Raw genomic sequence first — 23,121 nt, forward strand, 5'->3', positions numbered from 1 at the left:
CCAAGTCTGCCTGCCCTTAAAGATTCAGCTCAGCACAACTTCCTGAAAACCTCCTTGACCTCACTCTGCCGAGGCTGGACTAAGTTGCAGCTGTCATATGTCCCACAAATAAGGGTGCACTTCTTGGTCATTTATCACATTTTATTGTAATGACTAACTTATTCTCTGATGAAACACATGCAGAGACTCTATATCATCAACACAGAGCCAAGCACTTAACACATACTATTCACCCATTTAATAAACGATATTTTGACCAGGGTGAGTAGAATGAGAAGAATGAAGGAGGCAAGTGCTAGAGAAGAAACATGGTAAACATGATAAACCTTGCTGAAAACTCAGAAGTGATCCACTTTAATTTTCTGCAGCATGCCTTCGAATCCAGAAACTTCAAACCTAAGAGCCACAGCCCGGGAGAAATGAAGAGAGAAACTGAGCTTTTACTGGATTTGTAGGCTGCAGAGTAAAAGTGCTGATTCTCTCTGTCCAGCATCTAGTCTCTTCTGGGCCAGAGAAGCAGTGGGTTAGGGGCAATGCGACAAAGATCAGCCCCCGCAGAGAGCTGCTGTGTATGATTGGGCAGTGCCCACACCTCTGGTGTGGGATTCCCAGAGGGCCTATTGCTCACCTGCCTCTGTTAGCAAGGACTCTCCCTGCAGTGAAGAATGAAATGGTTGAGGAGAGAAGTAATTCCTCCCTCTTTTTGCTTTACTCTTAACTTCAAAGTAATCAAATGTTTATGCATAAAATTTTAATCCTTTCACAAATTTGTATTTTGATTTAATTTGCATATCCCATTTACTGCAAGTCAACATGAAGAGAGACTCAACTAATTTAAACCATTTTTCTCTGGGCCTGAAATCCTTTCAGAAATATTTTCCATTAGGCAACTCAATTATGTCTAATATGGCTAATGTCAGTGGATTAAAATTTTGCTTAAAGAAACTCATATTTAGAACAGTGAGAATGGGAAGGGGGTGTGAGAACAGAGGAGAAGAGACAATAATTACCTGTCTTTGATGCTACACAGATCAATGTGTAAATCACTAAAATTCCCCAGGGAACCTTGCTGAACTGAAATGAGGTCCTTGGGCTGGTTATCAATAAAGATGAGCCTCATGCAGCCTTGGAAAGCCTTAATGGGATTTAAACATTGGGAATCGGTGAGATTGTCGGGGCACCCTGTGGGACAGAGAAAAAAATGAAGAAGAATGCTGAAATGATCAGTCATTGCTTTGGCGACCTATTGATGGAAAACCTTGAGGTCTAATTATTTTGGTGCTTTTTCATTCACAGCAGTGCACTCATTTTTGTTGTAAATCCTAGCATTCTCAGATGGAGACAGAATTGTACAAAATGGGGCATACTCAATCACAGTATAGAACACAAAACAAAATGTGTTAAAGGGAATACCAACACTACAGCATTTATCTCATTCTTACTGCTTTTTTCCCATTGGTAAGCTATTTGCCATTCTTGCACACGGCATACTTCGCTCATCCCAAGGAAGCAACATATTATAACTACTTAGGAATTTCAGTTCTGTCTTGAAACACACTTCTAAACGCACAATTCAATTCTGAATTACATTTTCAAAGGAAATTATGCTCTAGGTAAGGATGGCGGCAGAGTAATTGTCTGGTTAATCGTTAGCGTTAACGGGCTTAGTTCCTGAGAAAGGTACACACAGGATCATAACCGGAATTTTGAAGTGATGTGCAAAGCAAATCCAAACACTAAAGGAACTAAGAGTTTAAATGCACATAGTTATAGGGCTGTAATAGTATACGTAAAAAGGTTAACACCATACCTTTCTAAAGGGTATTCTTTTAAAAAAATGCATTGTGCTGATTTAGCATAGCTTGCAAGCAGGGCCTATCTACTTCTCATTAGGCCAAGTATAGAGCAACGTAGGTATAGGAGTGCTTGTGCTCTTTATAAACTCCATCCTGATGGTTTTAATAGGTTCAGAGCATATGGGAATGCAAGCTTGAAAACATGGCAATAACCCATAAATAATTGGGAATTATTTCAGCCATCTCTAATAGACAGTCACTGCTGGGCTGAAGCCCAGCAGCTGGTTAACAGCTCGCAGGCACACTATAAAATGAAGAGAGACGCTACAACTTCTAATTGAAGCTGTAGAGAGAATTTATGCAAGTTGACTGTTATTGCTCAAACTCATTTTTCACTTTCCTTAAGTTTACAGTCTACGTGTGGGGCATTTGTTTAAACACTGTTCAAATCACAGATAAATCATCACTTCCTAAGCCCAGTGCCCCTTAAGACCCACCTCTAACTTCAACTAGGGGAGGGGAGCCATTTTGCCTTTGAGGCATTTCAGACGCTTACCTACTATAATTAATTCAACATCGTTTTCCCCAGAAATAAACACAAGATTGCTTTCCTCTCTCAGTTGATGAAACACGCATATGATGCAAAATTACACAGTCTGTGACATATATCTTTGGGGCCCCCAAGGCCCTTCTCCTGCAGTCTTTGTGCTACATTTGCTAGCATCTCTCTGCTGTCACTCGTGGGTCATGGGGAACATAGATCTGGGATTTAATCCTGGTTCTACTTACTTGTGAAGGTCACAGGCCATTCCTGAGGCCTTAAAATCAAACCACACTGATATGGCTCCACACTGCTTCCCTCCCAGAATACCCCAGTATGTACACTGCATCTGTGCAAAGTCCTTTTTGTATTTCAAAGCTTAACCACATGTCATTGGCATGACAAAAGTGATTTGTAAATTCTATTTAAGAGATTGCATCTTATCATTTTACACAATACTCCTCTTCAGTTTCCTGATGGAAAAAAATTGGCAACTGTAACCAGGCCCAGCCCATGCCCATACTCACAAAAGGTGAAACCCGTATGTCCACTCCCTGCCATGTAGGAAGCACTGTGCTATACATTTAAACCTTGACCTGACTGAACTCGCCCAGCAATTCTGCTTTGTCTCCCCGTGTCCTTGGTAAGGAAGTTCAGGGACCATTAAGTGTCTTGCTTAAGGTCAGACAGCTATAGAGATTAATTACTTTTTAGAAATTATTTCTATATTACAAACAGCTGACAACGAAATTAGATACTAATATTTTTAACTAATATTTTTATTGAGAAAACTAAATAAAAATATACATGCATCTATAAAAGTAAGTGGATGCCTAATCATGTGTTTTTCATTTTACCAGTTTGCCCTTGTGTTTTGGTCATTGGAAAGGTTCCCAGGATTCACCTAGCACTGGAGAGGGCAGGAGCTGTCCTGGCTGCTCCTGTGGAGCCGCAAGACCATGGGCCTTCTAGGTCTTCCCCATTTTTAGCTGCCCCACTTCGTGGGCATGGCCTCCAGAAATGTGGAGAAGGAACGGATAGAGGATTAAGAAATATATAGACGGCTGAGCGTGCTGGCTGCGCCTTCCCACCTCAGTGTTTCCTCCCCCAGGCACTGCTGACTGTTGGTACACTTTCTCCAAGTTTTCAGCTGAGTTTCTCCTTTCGAATGTGATCACAGAGCTTGGCATGGCTACAAAAATCTCCTTTGGACGTGTTATGTAACACCAGCTCTTATAGCTAAAGTTCTTTTTTCCTCAGCACTGACCCAGATAACTTATATTTGCACAGCTGTTAGAGAGTTTGCTTGTTATTATTTTGGGCTTGGGGGTTGATGTTTGTGTGTGTGCACGCGCGTGCGCGTTTGCATTGGGAGAATTGTCTAATTGACAAAGAAGGAATCATCAAAGTGAAATAATTGTCCACTGAATTCTCCCTCCCTCCTTTATGTTCGATCTCAAAATCTGGGGAATTTACCTCCAAAGTAGTAGCTATTTCCAGAATAAATCTGCACCCTAGTAGTGTCCTGAGCCGGGAACGCTGCATCGGTATCCAGAGTGAGAGTGATGCGGTTCCTTCTGGCGGTGATGCTAACTGAATGCCACAAGCCATCATTCAAGTTGCTGCCTGCAAAAGAAACAGGAAGGATAGGCGTAGGGATGATTGATGTGGGGAGGTCTGGAGAGAGTGGGCTCGTCTTCCTCCCCTGCTACGGCCCACGTGCTTTCTCAGAGTAGTCCCCACTCTTCATTTTGCTCAAACTAAATACCCAGTTGCTTCACAAGAGTTATTTTTCTTCCTCTTTTTACCACTGAATTTTATTCCTTTCTTTTTTAGAAGTGGCTGAACAACTTCTGATATGTTTGGTTTAAAAACAAAAGGGAAAATCACAAATTTGTATGTATACTGCAACCAAAGGGAAGTAACAAATTAATTGACATACTGATATGTAAATGCAGAGTAAAAGGTTGGAAAAAAAAAAATCTCAAAATGTTCCCAGTGATTTTATCTCTGGGTGGTGAGGTTATAGGCAATTTTAGTTTTCTCACATTTTTCTACAAATGGCTTATATTTCTTTTTTAGTAAAAAATATTTTTAAAGGCCAAAGTAGACGAGGCAAGCTAGATTCCAGTGATGTGCCAGGCAGAGGCAGTCTCCCGTCGGCGAGAGGTAACACGCTAGTTCAATCCCAACCTTTTTCCTTAACTGATTATGTGACACTGGCTGAGTAACCCATCCTCACTCTGCTTTCATCATCTGTGAATATCATCATTCCTACTCTGTATCATTGTTCACCGGGTCAATTGAGATCAGGCAGGAAAGCTCCAAGGGCAGTAGGGAGCAGAGTGGGTGTTTATTAATAGTTAATCCCTCTCTTGTTCTTTTGCCCAGATGTCTTTGGTGCACACTATGCTGCTGACCTGCCTTATTGAGGAAATTGTATTGGAATTAGTCATGAGGGTTTCAACTACTTCCTCCAAAAAATCTATCCTCTATTAAGGCTTTGTTGGGGCAAAGTGCTTACTGAAGTTGTATGAACCAATCCAGTCACAGAGAGTTGTCTGTGACGAGAGTACACAGCCACGCACTCCTTCACTCAAAGACATTTCTTGCACCCTGCTTTGTGTTGAGTTGCCTTCCTCCTCTCTGCACAGTGGGGCAGTGATGGTACTTATAGGCTATTGTGAGAATTATGCCAGTAAACACGTAGTGTATGTAGAACAGTTCATGACACATCCTAAGTAGACAACAACGTTAGCTAAAACAGATGGACAGAACAGCAGCTACAAAATGGTCCCCTGCATTTGGGAGTAAGGATATTAACATCATTTGGTCTTTATCCCAGCCGGTCTTTATTCCGAGTTAAGTGAAAGAGACGTATGCAAAGAAGATTAAAATGCTGTCCTTTGAGTATTTCAGTCTAGTGGAACAGACAGAGAAGCAAGCAAACAGCAACACCACTTGCAATTCCAGGTGAACAGTAATATGGGGGCAGAGAAGAAAAAGGCATAACTAGGAGGATCTACGTGAGGATCCCAAAAAGGCTTCGCAGAAGAAGTGGTGACAGTTTAGGGAAATTTTGAAAAATGAGCAAGAGTGTGCCACTCATAGAGAAAGAGTTCCAGGAGACAGAGAACCTGTACAAAGAAGGAAAGGTCCGGAATGAGAAGCAGAACAACAGGAAGGCAGGTGGGAAGAAGATCACTCACCCAGGGGCCTCACATGGCAGGCTAAAGAAGGGGAGTCTCAACAACGTCCTTTGAGAATGATTCTGGAGGGCATTTTACCCAAGTCAGTTCTATCAGAATCTCTGGAGACAGGGCCCGAGGCATCTGCATTTTTAAAAAGCTTCCCACGTGACTCTAAGGTGCAGCCAGGAACAAAAATCCCTGCTTTGGAATATGGGAGTCCCTGAGGGGTCTTTAACATGGGAATGACCTGGCTGGGGGTGCATACTCAAAGACTCTGGTGACAGACCATGGGAGCTGATGGGAGTCACGGCTGGAAACAGAACCAGTGGGGCCTACTGCATGCACAGGCCCCAGAAGACAGAATGATGAGAATCTCAGCCAAAGTAGTGGCAGTGAAAATGGAGCACAGGGACAGATGAAGAGCTTTTTCTGAAGGTAAGAGTTCAGACTTGGTAAAGCCTACTGGAGCAGTCCCTAATACAGCAGCTGTGAAGAACCCGTTGAAAATCAGAGCAGAGGTCTGCAGGGCTTCTCAGAAGAGCTCCTGAAGAGCTCTGCCCCTGAGCCCTCAGATGGCTGGAGAAGCTGCCCAGGGAGAAGCACAGCCCAGGCTGGGGGCCCAGCTGCATTGCACGGGGGCAGCCATGCTCCAGCTGCTCCAAACAGCTCAGATGTGAGGAACCCTCCTGCATTTTCAGCCAGCTCCCTCACAGTCAAGTCTTCTCTGCAGCCCTGAACATCTGCTTGGGGTAGAGAGAACCCAGAGGCTACTCAGCCAGGCAGCCCTACTTTCCCCCAAAGGCCAGGGTTTGAGTCAGAACAACAGAGATTCTGCCAATGAAGTCGAGGCTCTGTTAGGTGTTTCCAGCTGGTGAACATTGGACTTCTGTCGGGGGCATTTAGGGGGCATAGCCAGCTGTAGGTCTTCACTTCTTTTACTTTCATTTGCATACTAAATTAAACATATCTGCATAACATATGAGATTGCATCTGTAGATAAACTATAGACTGGATTGGAAGGAATCAGTAACTAGTTCAACAGATAGGGTGTAAATAGCCTCTAAGGGCCCAGTGGCCTGCTAGGCATCAGGGATACAGTAGGGAAGAAAGTACACACAGGGGCCACAGGGAGTGTCCTGTCTAGTTAGAGATATATCATCTAGTCATTTTACAATGAAACTGGCCTGAAGGCAACTGTCTGCTCAGTACGAGGCGGCAGGGCTAGCTTGTGTGTCCTGATGTGGGTGCCCTCTCCTTCCCACGTCATTATCCATGTTTCTGTCTTTAAAATAAACACTTAATGAATTTTGCTTGTTTGTTTTGTTTTTTTCTGTCTGCTTTTCCTTTTGATTTGATCTCTTTTGATCTTTTCCTATGTGGTCCCTAGTCCCTGCAGGGGGACCCTGTGTGAAATCTTAGCTCTTTAGAGGAGAATCATTAGAACAGGAGTTCTAGACGCTGGGAAAAAAGGGATCACCTGGGAGCTTTTGAAAAGACAGGTCCCTGGGCCGCACACCAGGTTAATTAAGGCGGATTTCTGAGGGTGGCCGCAGGCCTTGGAAGTTTCAAATATCGCCAAAGATTAAATTGTGCAGCCTGGGTTGAGAACGACTCCAGCAGAGGTTTCAGAAGAGGAAAGAAAGAAGCGAGGACACCAAGACTAGCTTGGAGGAGCGGATCTGGGAATAGATTCCAAGGCAAGGAAAGCAACACGTTCTCTTAAAAAACTTTGCTTCTACCTGAGCCCTCCTTTCCACTTCACTCTGCTAATGGACCCAAAATAACACCCCTAGAGGTTCTTCAGGGTTTCGTTTGTAAGAACACTCTTTTAAAGGTACAAGTTTAAGTGCTATTAGTTATTCACAAATTAGGGAAAATCAATTCTCTCAGGTCGCTTTCCTCCCCAAACCTCCCTGAGACAAACAGCTCTGGTAACAGTTTTCAGTGGGGAGAACAGGAAAGCAATCCCTTTGATGCCAGGAACATCGTGATGGGAAAAAGCCTCTGGGGGTAGGGAAAGAGGGTATTTAAGACCACTGTGGGGTGCTAAGCTTTCATATGATTTAGAAGCCAAGGCTTAAAAGGTGGGGTTTGAGTTCTGGAAAGATTGTTGGATGATGACAACCATATAATTTTTGAACTTTACAGTGATGTCAAACAATATTTGCCATCTCCCAGAGAGTCAAATAATAAAAACCAATTAGACTCCATGTTAGTGGGTATAGTGGGAAAGAGGCAATTTCACATATTGCTGGTGGCAGCATAAGTTTGTACATTCTTTCTGGAAGGCAGTACACCCATAAGTATCTAAAATCCTAAAAATGTCATATCTCATTTCCCATGAATTTTATTCAGAAAAATTAATCCTACAATGGTAACAGCTGCAGCCAAGATTTATGGTGAAGAGACTTCATGACACCATTATTTATAATAGCAAAAATTCACAACTACCACTATTTTCAATAATAATAGTTTAGCTAAATCAAATATGGTAATTTAATAATATGGAATATAATGTAATCATTAAAATCATAGTGTCCAAGAACGCTGGTGATTTCCTGATAAGTGAAAAAGTCTGGCTAAATAGTATGTGTTGTATGGTTCCCATTTTGTTAAATAAAAATTACTACACAGAGAAAGTACTAGAATGATGTTGAATAACGGAATCACAGATTATTTTTGTTTTTTCTTATACAAAGTACTTGAATTTTCACAATTTCTAAAAAGAACATGTACAATCTTTATAATTATTTTTTAATACTAACAAACTGTTTCAGCTGAGATGAAGGATAGGAAACGTTTTCATTCTTTTCCACTTCTTCCTCTCCTTGCTTGAAGCAGCTGCTCTCAGGTCCCAGAATTTAGACTCTAAGGCATTAGTATGAAATGTCCCTTACAGAGAGGGTTAAATTGTCTGCTCTGTGCTTGCTCAGGAAACAAACCAAGACTTTAAAGGTTTTTTCCATGAAGGAAAAAAAAGACAGTTTCCATCCTTTCAAACGAATTTTTGAAACACAGCCCAACTGTAAAAATAGCTAATAATACACACTCTCAGTGCTGAATATCTACAATGTTCCAGGCACTTTAAATATATAATTCCTAATTCTCACAATAATCTTGGAGGCCAGGTTTTATTGTCCTCGTGTTATAGATGCTCAAACAGAAAGTTGGAGAGGCTGCCCAGGGTCATCTGACCATTCAGAGGCAGAGCCAGAATTCAGAGAGGTGTCAGGCTCCCGGGCCGAGCTCCCTCTGATCGCCACACCAAACCAGACCTGCCGGTTCCAGGAATCGCTTTGACGGCCAATTACCTCTGCAAAGTTCTATTTTCTGCTGTTGAATTCACCTTTGCTTTTATTTATTTACATTTTTGGAACAGCTTTATTGAGACAAAATTCATATACCATACGATTCATCTATTTAAAAAGTACAACTCAATGTTTTTTAGTATATTCAGAGAGTTAGACAAGTATCACCGGAATTATTTTTTAAATATTTCATAACTTCAAAAAGAAATGCTGTAACCTGTAGCTATCGTTGTCCAATTTCCTCATCCCCCAACCTCCAGACCTAGTCAACCAGTAATCTACTTTCTGCCTCTATGGATGTGCCTATTCCAGACACTTCACATAAATGAAATAATACATTATGTTTCTTTTTGTGACTGGCTTCTTTTGCTTAGCACAACGTTTTCAAGGTTTGTCTTATGTTGTAACTTGTATCAGTATTTTTTTATGGGTGACTGATATTCCATTGTGTAGATATATCAGATTTTGTTATCCACGCACCTGTTGATGGACATTTGGGTTGCTTCCACTTTGGAGTGTTATGAATAATGCTGCTACGAGCATTGGTGTACAAGTTTTTGTGTGGACCTGTGTTTTTAATTCCCTGAGATGTGAACCTAGGAGTGGAATTGCCAGGTCATACAGTAACCCCATATTTAACCTTTTGAGGTACCGTCAGAATGTTTCCAAAGTGGTTGCACCAGTTTATATTTTCACAAGGCAACTTCCTTTTTGACAATTCTGAGTTCAAGCTTTGGTCCTGTTCTTTGGTGGATCTTATAGCTTCTAAGAAGAATTGAAATACAATTCAACTTTTGTTTCTCAGAACGTCTACTTAGGTCTGACCTTGGAGTTCTAGATAATTGTAATGACTTTGATTTTTTTTTTTTTAGATAAATAATATCATGCAGCATCTAATATGTCTTTTTTATACTTTTGGTAATGAGACCTTCACAGCAACTTACAGTTCACATTTGATGGAACTGAGACTTAGAGGGGTTAAGTAACATTCTGAAGGCCTAAACTTTTTTTATAAGAGTAAAGTTTCCCCTTAAAGCAGAGTTTCTCAACTCTGGCAGTGGATATTTTGGACCAGATAATTCTTTGTTGGGGGTGGGGTGTCTGTAGTGCGCCTCTTGTGAAGGATGTTTAGTACCACCCCTGACTCACTAGATGCCAATAATAGCCCCCGACTCCCAGCACCAAAAACGTCTCCAGACGTTGCCCAAAGTCCCCTGGGTGCGGGTGAGGGGATGGGAGGCTGGGGTGGGAAGGAGTGGGGAATCTCCCTTGGTTGAGAACCACTGGAATAATTTTGAGGTTGCAGAGCCTTGGCTTGGTCTCTCCCTCTTGTTCTCAATCAAATTCCTAACAGATCTTTGCATTTAAGATTTCATCCTATTTCAATGTCTCTCTTTATAGTTTGAAGACAGAACCTTTGAAACCGAGTGGCTGTCCCAGGACCTCTAAGCATCAGCCACTACAGCCACATGAGGACTCACAGAGCTATAGCCCAGGCCCAAGCAGAGTCCCTGAAAATTCTATTTCCAACCCTGGAAATAACTTACAGATTTCCTTGATGCCCTTATTCACCCATTACCCCTTGCTCAAGGCAATACCATTTATAATTTCTAGCCATTTAGACAGATTTCTTAATCTTTCTAAACCTGCTTTCTCATCTGTAAAATAGAGACAGTATTGCCTGGCTTGACTTGGAAGGTTCTAAGCTTTATCTTCCCAGGAAAACCCAATTCACCTGTTTTTCCATATCCTATCATACCTACCTTTACTTAATAGTTCAAAGGTAGTTTCAATTTTTGAGATAACAAAGTAGGGAATATATAAATAATTGAATAAGGCAGTCTTAAAATGTCAATCACATTGTAAAAGAGCATATTACAATTATTAGTACCATTATGCTACAATTTAGATCCTGAGTTCTGTTTTCCTTGGATACTATTTATCCATCAATTACCAAATTCTATTAACCCTTCCCTACATACAGTAGATTGAATTCACATATTTCTTCAAAATCTCTCTCCAACATTTATTCTATCCCTTATCACTGCAGCTGGGAATTTTTCTAAAGGCCCCCCTCTTTTTCCAGCCTCAGACCTCTTTCTGGTACAGAACACCTGGCTGGATTGAACTATCTGAAGAACAAAGTTATTATTGACCTCACAGCAGAGATCCCTCCAGTGGGTCATGCAACCCAGAGAATGAAACTCAAACTGCTTATTGTCTTGACAATCTGTGTCTTCTGCAATCAAGTCTCCATCTGTACTCTCAATCTTTTTCCCAATATTCCTTCACAAATTCTCTACTGCAGCTAGACTAGTGTATTCATTATGCTCCAAGTGAATGCACTTAACTAACTGGTGCTTCTACTCCCAGCCTCTACTCCACCTGAAAGTTGCCCTCCCAGTTCTCCCGCTATCCAAATTCATCCCCATATCCTCCAATGTCCAGTTTTTGTCCTAGTGCTTCCTTTCCTAAACTATAGGCACAAGAAGCATACATTTTTCTACTTTCTATCACTGTCACCTAGCACAGGACAGGGCATATAAAAAGTGCTGAATGATTGAATGAAGAAGTTAATAAACCAGGAAATGAATGAAGCAGGCTTTCCTTGACCAGACCAAACATAGCAATTTCTCCCTCTAAATTCTTGTAACATTGCTGCCTGATCTATTCGTTTACTGCTTATGATTTACTGCCTGTACTATTAATTAACAATTCATCTATGTAAGTCTTATCTCCACAATGAGGTTACAAGTTCCCAGGGGGTCAGAGTCTGAGTCCTGTTTTGGTATCCCCCTCAGCATCAACAGGGCAACATCCTGCCCTCTCCAAATGCTCATTGATTGACTGAGCATCAGATTAGCTGAATCTCCACTGCCAAGTGTCAGCAGCAGGGACCTCTCTGGTGCATGGGCCATAAATCACAGGTTAAACCTTTCCTAGTTGTTAAAGCCTGGCTCATATGTCAGGGTAACCTGGATCTTCAAAATCCTTGGTCAGCATATGAGAAGAAAACATCTGGGCTTACCATCCACTAGAGTCAGATAGGAAATACAAAAATGTTTGTGGTTGATGGTGAAAGTGTTGTTTCTCTACCATAGACTTGAATGCTCAGCTCAAACATCTACATGATAAAAATTAAGCTCAACTCCAGAGACAGATATTTCTCCATCACCTTCAGAATACGGCCCAAACTCTGATATCTTTGACCAAAATGCTGCTTCGTCTTTTGTCTGTCCTCCTTTGCCTTCTGTGACCCAGGCATCCTAAGCCACCTGTGAGCCATCTAAGCCATGACTTCTAGATCTCCTCCTTTTTCTCCTCTCTGATTGGAGTATCCTTTCCTTCCCTTTTTGAAGAAGGAATGGTACTTCATTCCTTCTTCAAAACCAAGCTGTGTTACCCCTGCCCTTAGGAATCCTTCCCTTTCTCACTCATCCTGGTGCCTCTCCTCTGTGCTCCCCCAGTATCCCAGGCATGTGTCTTATTGCATTATAAACACCTCAATATCATCCCTTCTAAAAGTGTCTATGAGCTTTTGGAGGGCAACACCTCCAATCTCAGGTTAGAGTGTCATACCAGCAGAGTAGAAACTTCAAAAGCTTCCTGAATTAAATGGAGGCATGGTGATTATATAAGAGAATTATTAAAGTAGAAAATATGAAAGAGCAAAGGAAGTGATAGCAAGTTTGACTATTAGATTATTCTGTTGTAATAATAAAAATCTAGCTCTCTCAGTTCCTCTTTTGAGTGACTGGTGAAGAAGAAAGTGTAAATAAAGAAATAAAATCCTTCTATCGTCATTACTCAGACCTGAAAAAGCTGCAGATGCCCAAGAGATCACTGCTTTGGTAAACATTCTCAACCTTTGCTTGATATCTTGAAGCCAAGGCAATTGCAATTCTCAGTTTCCTATAAAATGGAATGCCCTATCATATTTCTGTCTTCTGAAACTCGAACTCTGTGCCCAGCCAGACAGCTTGTTGTGACAGTCATGGCCCTGCGGCTATCTATTTATTTGCCCTTGCTAATGGGATTTTCTCACCAACATTATCTTAGCTAAAACACAGAGGCATTAATGACAACTCAATTGAAGCAGAGGATGAAGTTCATGAAGTCATCATGTTTATTTGAAGTGCAGATGGTGACTAGATACAAATGGCTTATATGAAAAAGGGCAATATTTGGGGATCATCTCTGTTAATTGTAGGGCTGTAGCCTAAAACCATCTGGCCACAAGTATTAATCAGGGTGAGCAATTCTATGCTTGACGATGCAGCTCTCCCAGCCATCTCCCCACCTCTGGGAGCTCCACTGGCCTTTACCTAATTAGTACTTCCCCTGAGTATAGCTTATTCCTGGGTTTGACACATTCTGCAGCATATAATTGTTGAAACATGAATGTTTGTTAAAAATCACTATTAATTCTTCTTTCACTATTAAAACTATATCCTTAAGAAATATTTTGGACATAAATTCTACCAGTTCATTCAATTAGACAGTTGCTCATACATGAGGCAAATAGCTATTGAGGACCTGTTATAAGCAAGGCATTATACTAGGCCTTGGGCAAATAGTGGTGAGCAAGGCAGACAGTGTTCTTATTCTCATGGATCCTTACATTCTAGTGGTGAGAGCAGCATTTAACAAACAATTATGTAGACTTATGATTAATATACATTGTTATAGGCTCAATTTTGCCCCCCCCCCCAAATTCATATAGTGAAGTCCTAACTCCCAGTTTCTGAGAATGTGTCTGTATTTGGAGATAGGGCCTTTAAAGAGGTAATTAAGGTAAAATGAGGTCAATGAGTGGGCCCATATCCAATATGACTGGTGTTCTTATCAGAAGAGGATACTAGGACACAGAGGGGCACAGAGGGAAGACCGTATGAAGACACAGGGAGAAGACGGCCAGCTGTAAGCAAGAGAAAGGCCCTCAGATGAAATCAACCCTGCTGACACTTTGATCTTGAACTTCTAGCCTCAAGAACTATGAGAAAACAAATTTCTCTTGAGTCACCTAATCTGTGGTATTTTGCTATGCAGTCCTAGCAAACTAATACATACATACATACATGTGTACATATACTTAGGGCCAAGGCTACAAAGGGCAAGAACTAGAAGACTGGATAAGGGGCATCTGGCCTACTTTGGGAAGTCTCCTAAGAAAATATCAAGTGACATAAATTCCAAAAGATAAGCAGGATGGTGTTTACCATAACTCGAGGATGACTTATTTAATTTAAACATAGTCAAGGTTAAATAATCATCAAATAAATATCCATTATGGCTGTTGATTAAAGGTTATGTTGCTAGAATTTCATCATATCTTCAGCTAGAGAAAGACTGTCAGTCATAGCTGTCTACTAAGTATAGAAAACTAATGACTGATTGCTTAATTGATAATTAAGCTTTCTTCTCTAAATCTTTTGGAAAGCCTTCTCTCTCACTCTTACTTTTGAAGGAACTATAAAAATACTAAAAAATTATAAGATGATTGAGGAAATGTGATGAACACTATTGTTTGTACCTAGGAATTAAATGAGATGAGCTGAGACGGCCTCTTTAATAAGCCATTTGCCTCAACTGAGCACTTTTCCATGGCATCTCATTGATTTCTGGATCTTTGCTAGTCATGTTTCCTTTTGCCCAGGAATTCTGTTTTGTGCCTGGTCAGTGACTTTCACCTTCTGTCTCTCCAGTGCCCAAACACCAAGTTGAGATCTCTCAGTTTGCAGACTTCCTCCTCCATCTTCTGGTTTTCATGTAGTTGTTCTGAGACTCAGTCCCTAATCCTGAAAATGCCGCTCTGAATTTGATGCCTCTAGTGATATCGAAGCAGTACACTGTAGAGCTGAAAGGCTCAGGATATTCTTTAATGAAAAACCAAAAGTAGTCTCTCTGCCCTTTGACCTTACTGGTGCTTGTTTTACTTTCTGCAGTGACATAAACATATAAAAACCCTCATCTATGAGAAAGCCTGTCCCATATTTGAAGACCCTTAGCGTGTCTCTGTCTTGTTTTCTCTCCACATGAAATAGCTTCAGTACCTACAACTCTTCCTCTTTTAACACAGTTTGAAGACCCTATATATTCTGATAACCCCCTTACCAACACACACACACTCACACACACACTCAAAGCATTCTAGTGTGACTGAAAGAAGGTTACCAAAACAACTTCTCAGATATGGGTCTTTGGCTTCTAACTGCACACAGGTCACTGAGAGTCATGTGCGTGATGTTTCTGGGACATCCAAGCATCTCATTCACAAAAAATATTGTTTGAAAGAGGCCAAGTTCACCTTTTTACTCCACAAAATGCACCACAATTTTTGGAGTTGAAATACATAACCTCTGGCAGGGGGCTTGGTGTTGCATATCTCCCAATCGAGGCCACTTACCCCATTTTCTAAAGAAGACCCTTAGGTTGATGAGTTGTTTGAAGATAATAAGGGACAGGGTTGACTTACTGTTTTCCTGCAAGAACTCATGTAAAGGGCTAGAAGGGACGTGAGTAATTCTAGACCAAGTCTCTCCTTTAGCAAAAGAGGACAGTGAGATCTGCTAGAACAAGACTCACTCACACCCTGCCTCTATGTAGAGCACATCTAGACTGGAGCCCTGAACGCTAACACCTGAGTTTAGGCTCTTTGCCCAGACTCGCTCTTGAGTGAGTGACATTTGAGAAGCGCTACACCAGAAAAAAAGACTTCAAATTTTAGTGACTGAAGCCCCCAGACCTCTTTCTTCCTATTCTCATTCCTAGCATTGTCTCATTAGAAAAATAAAAATAACATTGAAATGTCAGCTCACTTTCAAAACAATTATAGTGGTGCCAGCTTTTTCTTTAGATTATTTAATGTTTCACATAAAATCCAAAATGCTCCACTCTGATTCTCCAAAGAAATGAATGAGGTGGTCTCCTTCACCTTTATACAATTTCTTGTTTTCTCAGTAGTCATTTCAGATTGGTTTGGACAATATCCATCTCCACTCGAAGCTTCTCTATAAGAGTATTTAAGACGGCAGCCATATTCTTCATTAAAAAATAGAACATAGTTTCTACTGCTCAACAAACAGGTGTGGCCTTGAGAGACAAAGTGGTCCCCATGGCATGTGGGACCTCACGAGAAATGGGGAAGAATCAAGAGTTTAAAATGCAGAAGGTAGGAATTCCAGGTGTCTCTTCATTTATTTAAGATCTGCCTAAATGGCTATTCTGATTCCTGAAGGGGAAATGTCAAGGCTCACTGTGCAGCAGGACCCCTTGAAAGTGTTCTCCTTGCACCTGTGCAGCCCTCAGATTTTCAGGTAAGGTTTGGGGCACAGGGGTGACTAGAATGGGAAACCTGTGCAACACACGGCAAAGTCTTTGAAAACAGATAGACACTTACCAGCACCTCATGTCACTTAGTACCTTTAGTGCTTAGATGATAACCTTACAGAGGAATCTGCACTGAGCATTAAAAAAGGTCTGGAAAAATTATTTCACATATACTCAGTGAATATTGGTGTGTGTGTGTGTGTGTTGACATATAGATATGCATGTTTTACTTTCTAATATTATACAGGCAACCTCAGCTAAAGTGGACTGGAAGTCTATAAAGACAATGACTCACCATCTTGTGTCAATCCACCTAACCCAAGAATCTGTCAGTACCAGAGCCACCAATGTTTTGGGAAGACTCACCTTTAGATCCCAAATAGCCTACTTTTCTTAATAGCCTATTGTACATTTGTCTGCAGATCTTTCATCGAAAGCAGAGTTTCTTTACATTTGAACTATTTAAACAACTGACAGTATAAAAAATGAATGTGAGTGGCAGCAATATACACTGTGAAGACCATGAACTTGGGAATCCAAAGGAAAGGCCTGGGTCGGAGCACCATCTTGGTCACTTTAACTTAATTTCTGATTCTCACTTTCCTCCTGTGCATGTTGGTATAATTATAATCACATTAAAAGTTTCATGAGTTTTTTCCTGCAGTATTATATAACAAGGTCCTAGCACAATGCCTGAACTGAAAGAGACCTGCAATGATTGTCGATTCTTCTCTAACATCGCTTACAGTGAAAGGATGTCCTCAACTTTTCCTCATAACCACATGTATGAGGCTTTCAAGAAAGGAGATAGAAGAAATAGAAAATAAAGAAAAATACAAGGAAAGGGTTACACTGTTGTCCTTCATCTTCCTGAAACTTCATCCTAGAACAACTAAATTCAGATGCCTTCTATTTGGAGGATGCATTTAGTTTGCACTTCTCTCCCTGATCTTCACTGCCAAAAGCTCAAAATAACCCCCCCAAAAAGCTATGCACACTGTACGAAGCTCTTGAAACAAGAGTGAATGTGCCACGCATCTATGTGCCTCTCTTTCCATGGGGTTACCTTCTGTTTCAGATCTAGGATATGAGAAACACCTGAACTAGTCTCAAATCTTTAAATATTTGGATTCTCTGTTCCATTAGTGAAATGTGGTGTTACTTTCTGTTTTCTGTGATGTAGCATGTGACGAGGGTAACCCCATTGGCCCTGAAAATTATTGAGACAAGGGTCATTACTTTCAAGTTTCTCATATGAGATTTTCATCTCTTATAAAGCCAATATAATCTCAAGTACTTTGAAAATAAGCTTTCTCAGAAATGTAAGAGAGGAGAAAACTGTTTTAGTTTGTTTCATTTTTTGTTTGTTTTTCTGTCTTTCTGCCCCAGGTACAAAAATGCCAGCAGACATTGATCAGTCCAAAGAAAAATAGAAGTCACATTTTCCAAAATTCAGGAAATTCTTCTTGGGGAAAGAATCAAGCAAGGGTTTTCTGAGGCAGACTTCAGGAACACAGTCAGCACATTTTTAGAACTTCCTTTTACTTCTTTCGTTTTTTGAGAGACAGTTCTGAAATAACCGATGATTTTCTCTCATTCTGTAGCTGGGTAACGTGGCAGCTTTTACCAGCCTCTCTCTCAGTCATAAATGCATTTTAATGGACTGACATGTGCTTAATAATACAGGCAGCACCTGGATGCTTTAGAGCAAAGTGCCACCAGGGCCTGTACTAGATTAAAACTGCATTTTTGACCTGAGGCCTACAAGTCTCTGTACTCAAACATCTCACCGATTAGAGAAAAGCAGCCCAGTGCCAGCAACATTTTTCTCCACCAAATAAGGAGAATTGAGGTTTAACTTTTACAACTCTGAATATGAAAAATATTATGTTTATAAATGATTAACTCACCTCCATTACTGGAAATCTTATACATTTTATAAAAGTCCTGTGACTGCACAAATTCACTTTTATGACTCGACAGAGCAAGGCCCCTTCTATCTATATATCTTGAGTCAGTATGGAAGGAAAGAAAATTTGCTAAATAGTTTCTCAACTCTGCACTAAGGATTTTAGATACACTATCTCATTTAATCGCCATCACAGTTTTGTGATGTAAGAATTTTTTTTTTTTTTATCTCATATTATAAGCAGACTCTAAGATGGTCCCAAATGATCCATGTCTCCTAACATCCATGCCCTTGTATAATCCCTTTGGCTTGAGCAAGGGCTAAATTTATTTACTTATTTCTAATGAACAGAATACAGCAAAAGTGACGGGATGCCATTTTCTGTATTAGGTTATAAAAAGACTGTGGCTTTTGCCTTGAGCATTCTTTCTCATTCTCTCGGATCACTCACTCTGGGGTAACAGTCCTGTCATCTCATGAGGCAGCCTTCTGGAGAGGCCATGGGGATAGGTTTGGAAGAGCATCTTCTGAGGGCTGACCACAGCCTCATGAGTCAGCTTGGAAGCAGACATACCCCCAGTTGAACCTTGAGATGACTGTAGCTCCTGCCAACAACTTGATTGCACCCTTATGAGAGACCTTGAGCCACAATCACCCAGCCAAGGTGCACCTGGATTCCTGACCCACAGAAACTGAAACATAATACATGTTGTTTTCAACCACTAAATTGTGGTATAATTTGTTATGCAGCTATAGATAACTAATACACTCACATTTACATATGAGACAAAGTTAAGAAGTTTATCTAGGGCCACAGAATAGTAAGGAGAAGAGGTACTTTTTGAACCTGTCCATCTGACTCCCAGACATCTTGTCCCTTCTTGCTGTTCCCAGGGATTCAATGGGCCTTTTTTTTCACTTATTGGCATTTGAGGCAGTCCTATTGTCTGACCTCATCTTGACTATTAAGTTATTTCTTTTACTATTTAACTCAATTTTCTCTAATTTATTTGGATAACAATACTCACAGTCAGTGGGGGGAAAAAGACATTTAAATTAAAGAAAAATGCAATGTTGTGTAATCCATGACAGATATTGGCCCAGTGTGCACAGAGGAGGAGTCTGATTCAGGCTGTAGAGCCAGGGAGGCTTCTCCAAGGATTTGTTTACCCAGCAGCACGCCTCAGCCTGGCACATGATTTGACCTCAATAAGTACTTGTCAACTAAGTGAACACTTTGTTTCTGGAAGGACAGGGGACATTAGTAAGATAACAAATGGAGACAGAGGGAGAAAGTTCCACTGTTCTATGTTGAATAAACAGGAGACGGAAGAGCCAGAATATTGAAAAACATGACTTGTTCATAGATCTGACCCGTATTGCTTTACATTAGAATCTATACCATATTGCTATAAAAGTGACTGCTTTCCAAACTTCAGCTAACTGAGGACCATTTTAAAAAGGTTTGCCATACCCAGATGCCATAGAACTTGTACTTACTTAATGTCTTAAAAACATATTTTAAAAAATATTTTTTAAAAAGTCACTAATCTTTGCTTGAAATAGAATTTGAGGTCTGTAACTAGTGCTGTGGTCGTGTGGTATTCTGGGAAACTATAGACTTTGAAGTCAGAGAAATTCAGGATGAAATTGTAATTCCATCATTTATCACCACGTGATTTTGGAAGATATTTAGCCTCCATGAGTCTTCATTTTCTCATCTATAAAGTGGAAAATCATACCTTCCACAACTAAGCATGTGAATATTCTGTATAACACATGATGTTTCTGTAAAGAACCTAGTGAAGTGGGGTGTAAGTGGACTCTGTTATGCCCAGTAGTGTTAGGTAGGAATTCTTCTTCCCAGTTCTCAGATGAGACAGCTGAGGGACAAAGAAATTAAGGGACTTGCCACAGTTTACATAGTTAAATCTGCATTCAGTGTTTTTTCTAATAAGAAAAAATAATGGTGCCTTTTCAGACTTGGAGAAATTTGTGACTACTGGGTCATTCTGCATCCCTGGGAGCTGGATCCTCTAGGTTTTGGTCAGAATCTCAAACATCTGTTGACTTGGCTAACAAGAAACCGACCTAGAAGGTGTCAGCAGACAGTACCTGTGAGGATTTCAGCTGCGCGTTCTGTCGCTTTCTGAATCACCAATCTCAGGGTTCCACACTCCAGGCTTAGCAGCAGGGTCCCCGAGCCCTCAGACAGCTCTGTGGACAGAAGCAGACCATCCTTGTTCCATGTTCGAAACTGGAAACTCACTGAGAGTCCATCAATTTGGGGGGTGCCGGGCAGCAGCAAATAACTGCTGCTGGAGTTGACAAATGTGATGGGAACAATTTGTGGTTCGGAGCAGGAAAAAGTGACATTGCCCTGGAAAACAATAAAAATCAAACATATAAAAGCCATTTTTTATTCTGCAATCTGACAGCTGATATAAACAACCACCTGGAGCTGACCTTAATTTCAAGATCATTCCACATTCAGCTGCAAGATCTTAAAGGGAAAAATATGTCAGCTTTGTTCACATACACCCACATGATTGTTTTCCATTCCTGTTTTAAGGATCACAGTGCTATCTGCAAGGAGGGCCATGGGAAACATCAACATCTTCTAGGGAAGATATAAAATATCAAATGTATAAAAATAATTACATTCACTCATTGAATAAATATGTACTGTGAAGTCAATTATATGCCACGCACTAGGATAACTTTTAAAGTGACACACACAAAAAAACTTTGTTACAATGCAGAATGGGCTAAAGGAGAGAGAGAGAGAGAGAGAGAGACCTCAGCTTCCATGGGAGCCTGGTAGAAGAAATAACCAAGCAAGCAAAGGTTTCACAAGAGAGGTGATGCTTTCCTGGAAATAAGTGGGGAAGGAGAGAGTTGATCATGCCCTGGCTAGCCTTTTCAGCAAAGGGCACTGTGTATGCAAAGGCTTAGAGAAATCAGCAAAATGGCATCCCCCGGGGAATTACAGGGATCTCATCATTTCTGAACGCTATGTGGGGCAGGGAGGGCTGGGGACCATGAAGCAGATGAGGCTAGAAAGATGAGTAGGTGCAGAGTTTAAAAGCCCTTTCATAGTTGCTAAAGTTAGCATTCAAATTTAGAAGCAGTAAAGTGACATTGACCAGATTTTTAATTTATTAAGACTATTTTCAGTAACACGGAGGTGGATGAGAGGACTAGATGTGAGGAATGTTAAGTGTGCATAGACTAGAACCAGAAAGAAGAGGAAGATTATTTTTTGCATAAGTGAGGGAAAAACTGGTCCAAGTTTATTTAAGAATGACTAAGTAAGGTTCTACCTCAGGAGGTTAACAGGAAAATAAAGAAATGTATGTCTGTGTCCAACTGAGCCATGTGCTGTATCACTTCTACTAGATGAAGGAAAAAAAAGCCTGAAATGCCTTATAAATTGTGAATAGATGTTATATTATGAAAGCCACTGGGAATTTTTATCACGAACCCAGTAACAAACTACATCCCATTTTCCATCCCTACTATTTGTCTCTTTTACACTCCAAACTAATCTCCACAACAATGCAGTGGGTTTATTCAGGTGAGCATATACCATATTCTCATCTGAATAGTCATAGATACATCAGATTCTCTCTACATCTTTCCTTTCAAGGCCACTGAATGGCTGCCTTTGCATGATGCTGTGGCTCAGCTTTTAGAATCACTCTCGTAGCCAGCGCCACTTAGACAAAAAAGACAGGGATTTGTGAAATGGAAACACCCTGGCTTGACTGGCTGCCTGAATTCAGCTTCCCACTGAGGTGGCCAGGTAGTGGGTTAGATACCTAGTACCACTCTTAGTTCTAGACCAGGTTAATCACTCAGCTCCAGAAACCTCATAGTCTGGAAAAACATCCCCAGGTCCCAACCATGTTTGTTTCTGATAATCTTGTATTTCTGAAAACAAGTAACAGTCCCCAAATAAACTTCTACCAATAGTACACTCATCAAGCACCCTGCTATGAGCATATTCATGCATTAATCATTTGTTCTAGTTGTTTAGACATTTTCTTCTCTTTAGGCTACATCCCTGGAAGTTATTTATTGTGTCAAAGGGTAAGGCCTTGATATGCATCAAGAAATTGCCCCAGTTTATAGTGCCTCATGGCACCTGTAGGCTAAGCAATTACACACATTTCTCATGCATTCTGCACAATAACGCTACATCCATTTAAGGAATGCACAGACTAGGCTTGGAGAAGGTAAGCTATTTAACAAAAGCCATATGACTCCTTAGCAGTGACAATGGGAGACAAACTTATGTTTGTCTGACATAGAAGACTTTGCTTTTAGCCACCATCTGATACCTTCCTCCCCTGCACCGGGTACCAGCACCTAAAAAAAAAAATCTACGAACTTGCTCATGATATCCCACTGTTGTCTTATCTTGCTTTTTTTTTTGTATTTCTGGTGGATTTCTTTACAAGAATGAAAATATCCTAACTGACGGCAAATTAGTTGAGGCAGAGCTGTCTTCTGGAAGAAGCAAAATCACAAATGCTCCTACAGCGAAGTTGGGAGACAGTACTAACTTTTCTTCCCCTTTTCTTTTCCTGAGGTCAGTATCACCTCCTTTGGTAACAAATTTGCCAGAGGAAAGGTGTATCCAAAGTTTGAGGCTGTGTAGAAGTGGGAATGGTTGGGAGGCTGAAGGCAGAAGCCTAAGAGGTTATAAAAATGCCCCTACCCCCTATTGATTTAAAATCCAATGTTTAGCTCAGTCCAAGCCATTTTCTGAGTGTTCTCTGGATGAACAGCAATGGAAGGTGGGCCTCAGCACAGTGGGGCTCTAGAGGAGCTGAGGTTCTTCCCTTAGTTGATCAGTTCTCTCACCTCTGACAAGAGCTCCCTTCCTCAGACTCGCTCCATTCCCCTGAATGTTTAATGGGCCCAAAGTGCTTGTGAAACAGGCAAGGGAACTCAGAATCCCATGATGGACACTCAGGGGATACTCAAGTATCTGTTTGGAAGAACTTCAAAGAAATGCCTCAGGGATTCTCACTGCTTAAGG

General features: G+C 40.8%; 1 protein-coding gene across 3 annotated transcripts in view; it reads right to left on the reverse strand.

Annotated features, from left to right (window-relative positions):
- Positions 1 to 23,121, reverse strand: part of CNTNAP5 (contactin associated protein family member 5) — a 757,303-nt gene that overhangs the window by 327,117 nt on the left and 407,065 nt on the right. For all 3 annotated transcript variants that reach the window (XM_058548782.1, XM_058548783.1, XM_058548784.1), the window contains 3 exons: positions 20,190 to 20,454; positions 3,814 to 3,963; positions 1,011 to 1,182 (listed from right to left, as the gene is read on the reverse strand). In XM_058548782.1, coding sequence (XP_058404765.1) covers positions 1,011 to 1,182; positions 3,814 to 3,963; positions 20,190 to 20,454 — 587 coding nt within the window. The remainder of the gene's footprint in view (positions 1 to 1,010; positions 1,183 to 3,813; positions 3,964 to 20,189; positions 20,455 to 23,121) is intronic.

The sequence above is a fragment of the Diceros bicornis genome, chromosome 10 (genome assembly GCF_020826845.1).
Source record: "Diceros bicornis minor isolate mBicDic1 chromosome 10, mDicBic1.mat.cur, whole genome shotgun sequence".
Classification (NCBI taxonomy): Eukaryota; Metazoa; Chordata; class Mammalia; order Perissodactyla; family Rhinocerotidae; genus Diceros; species Diceros bicornis.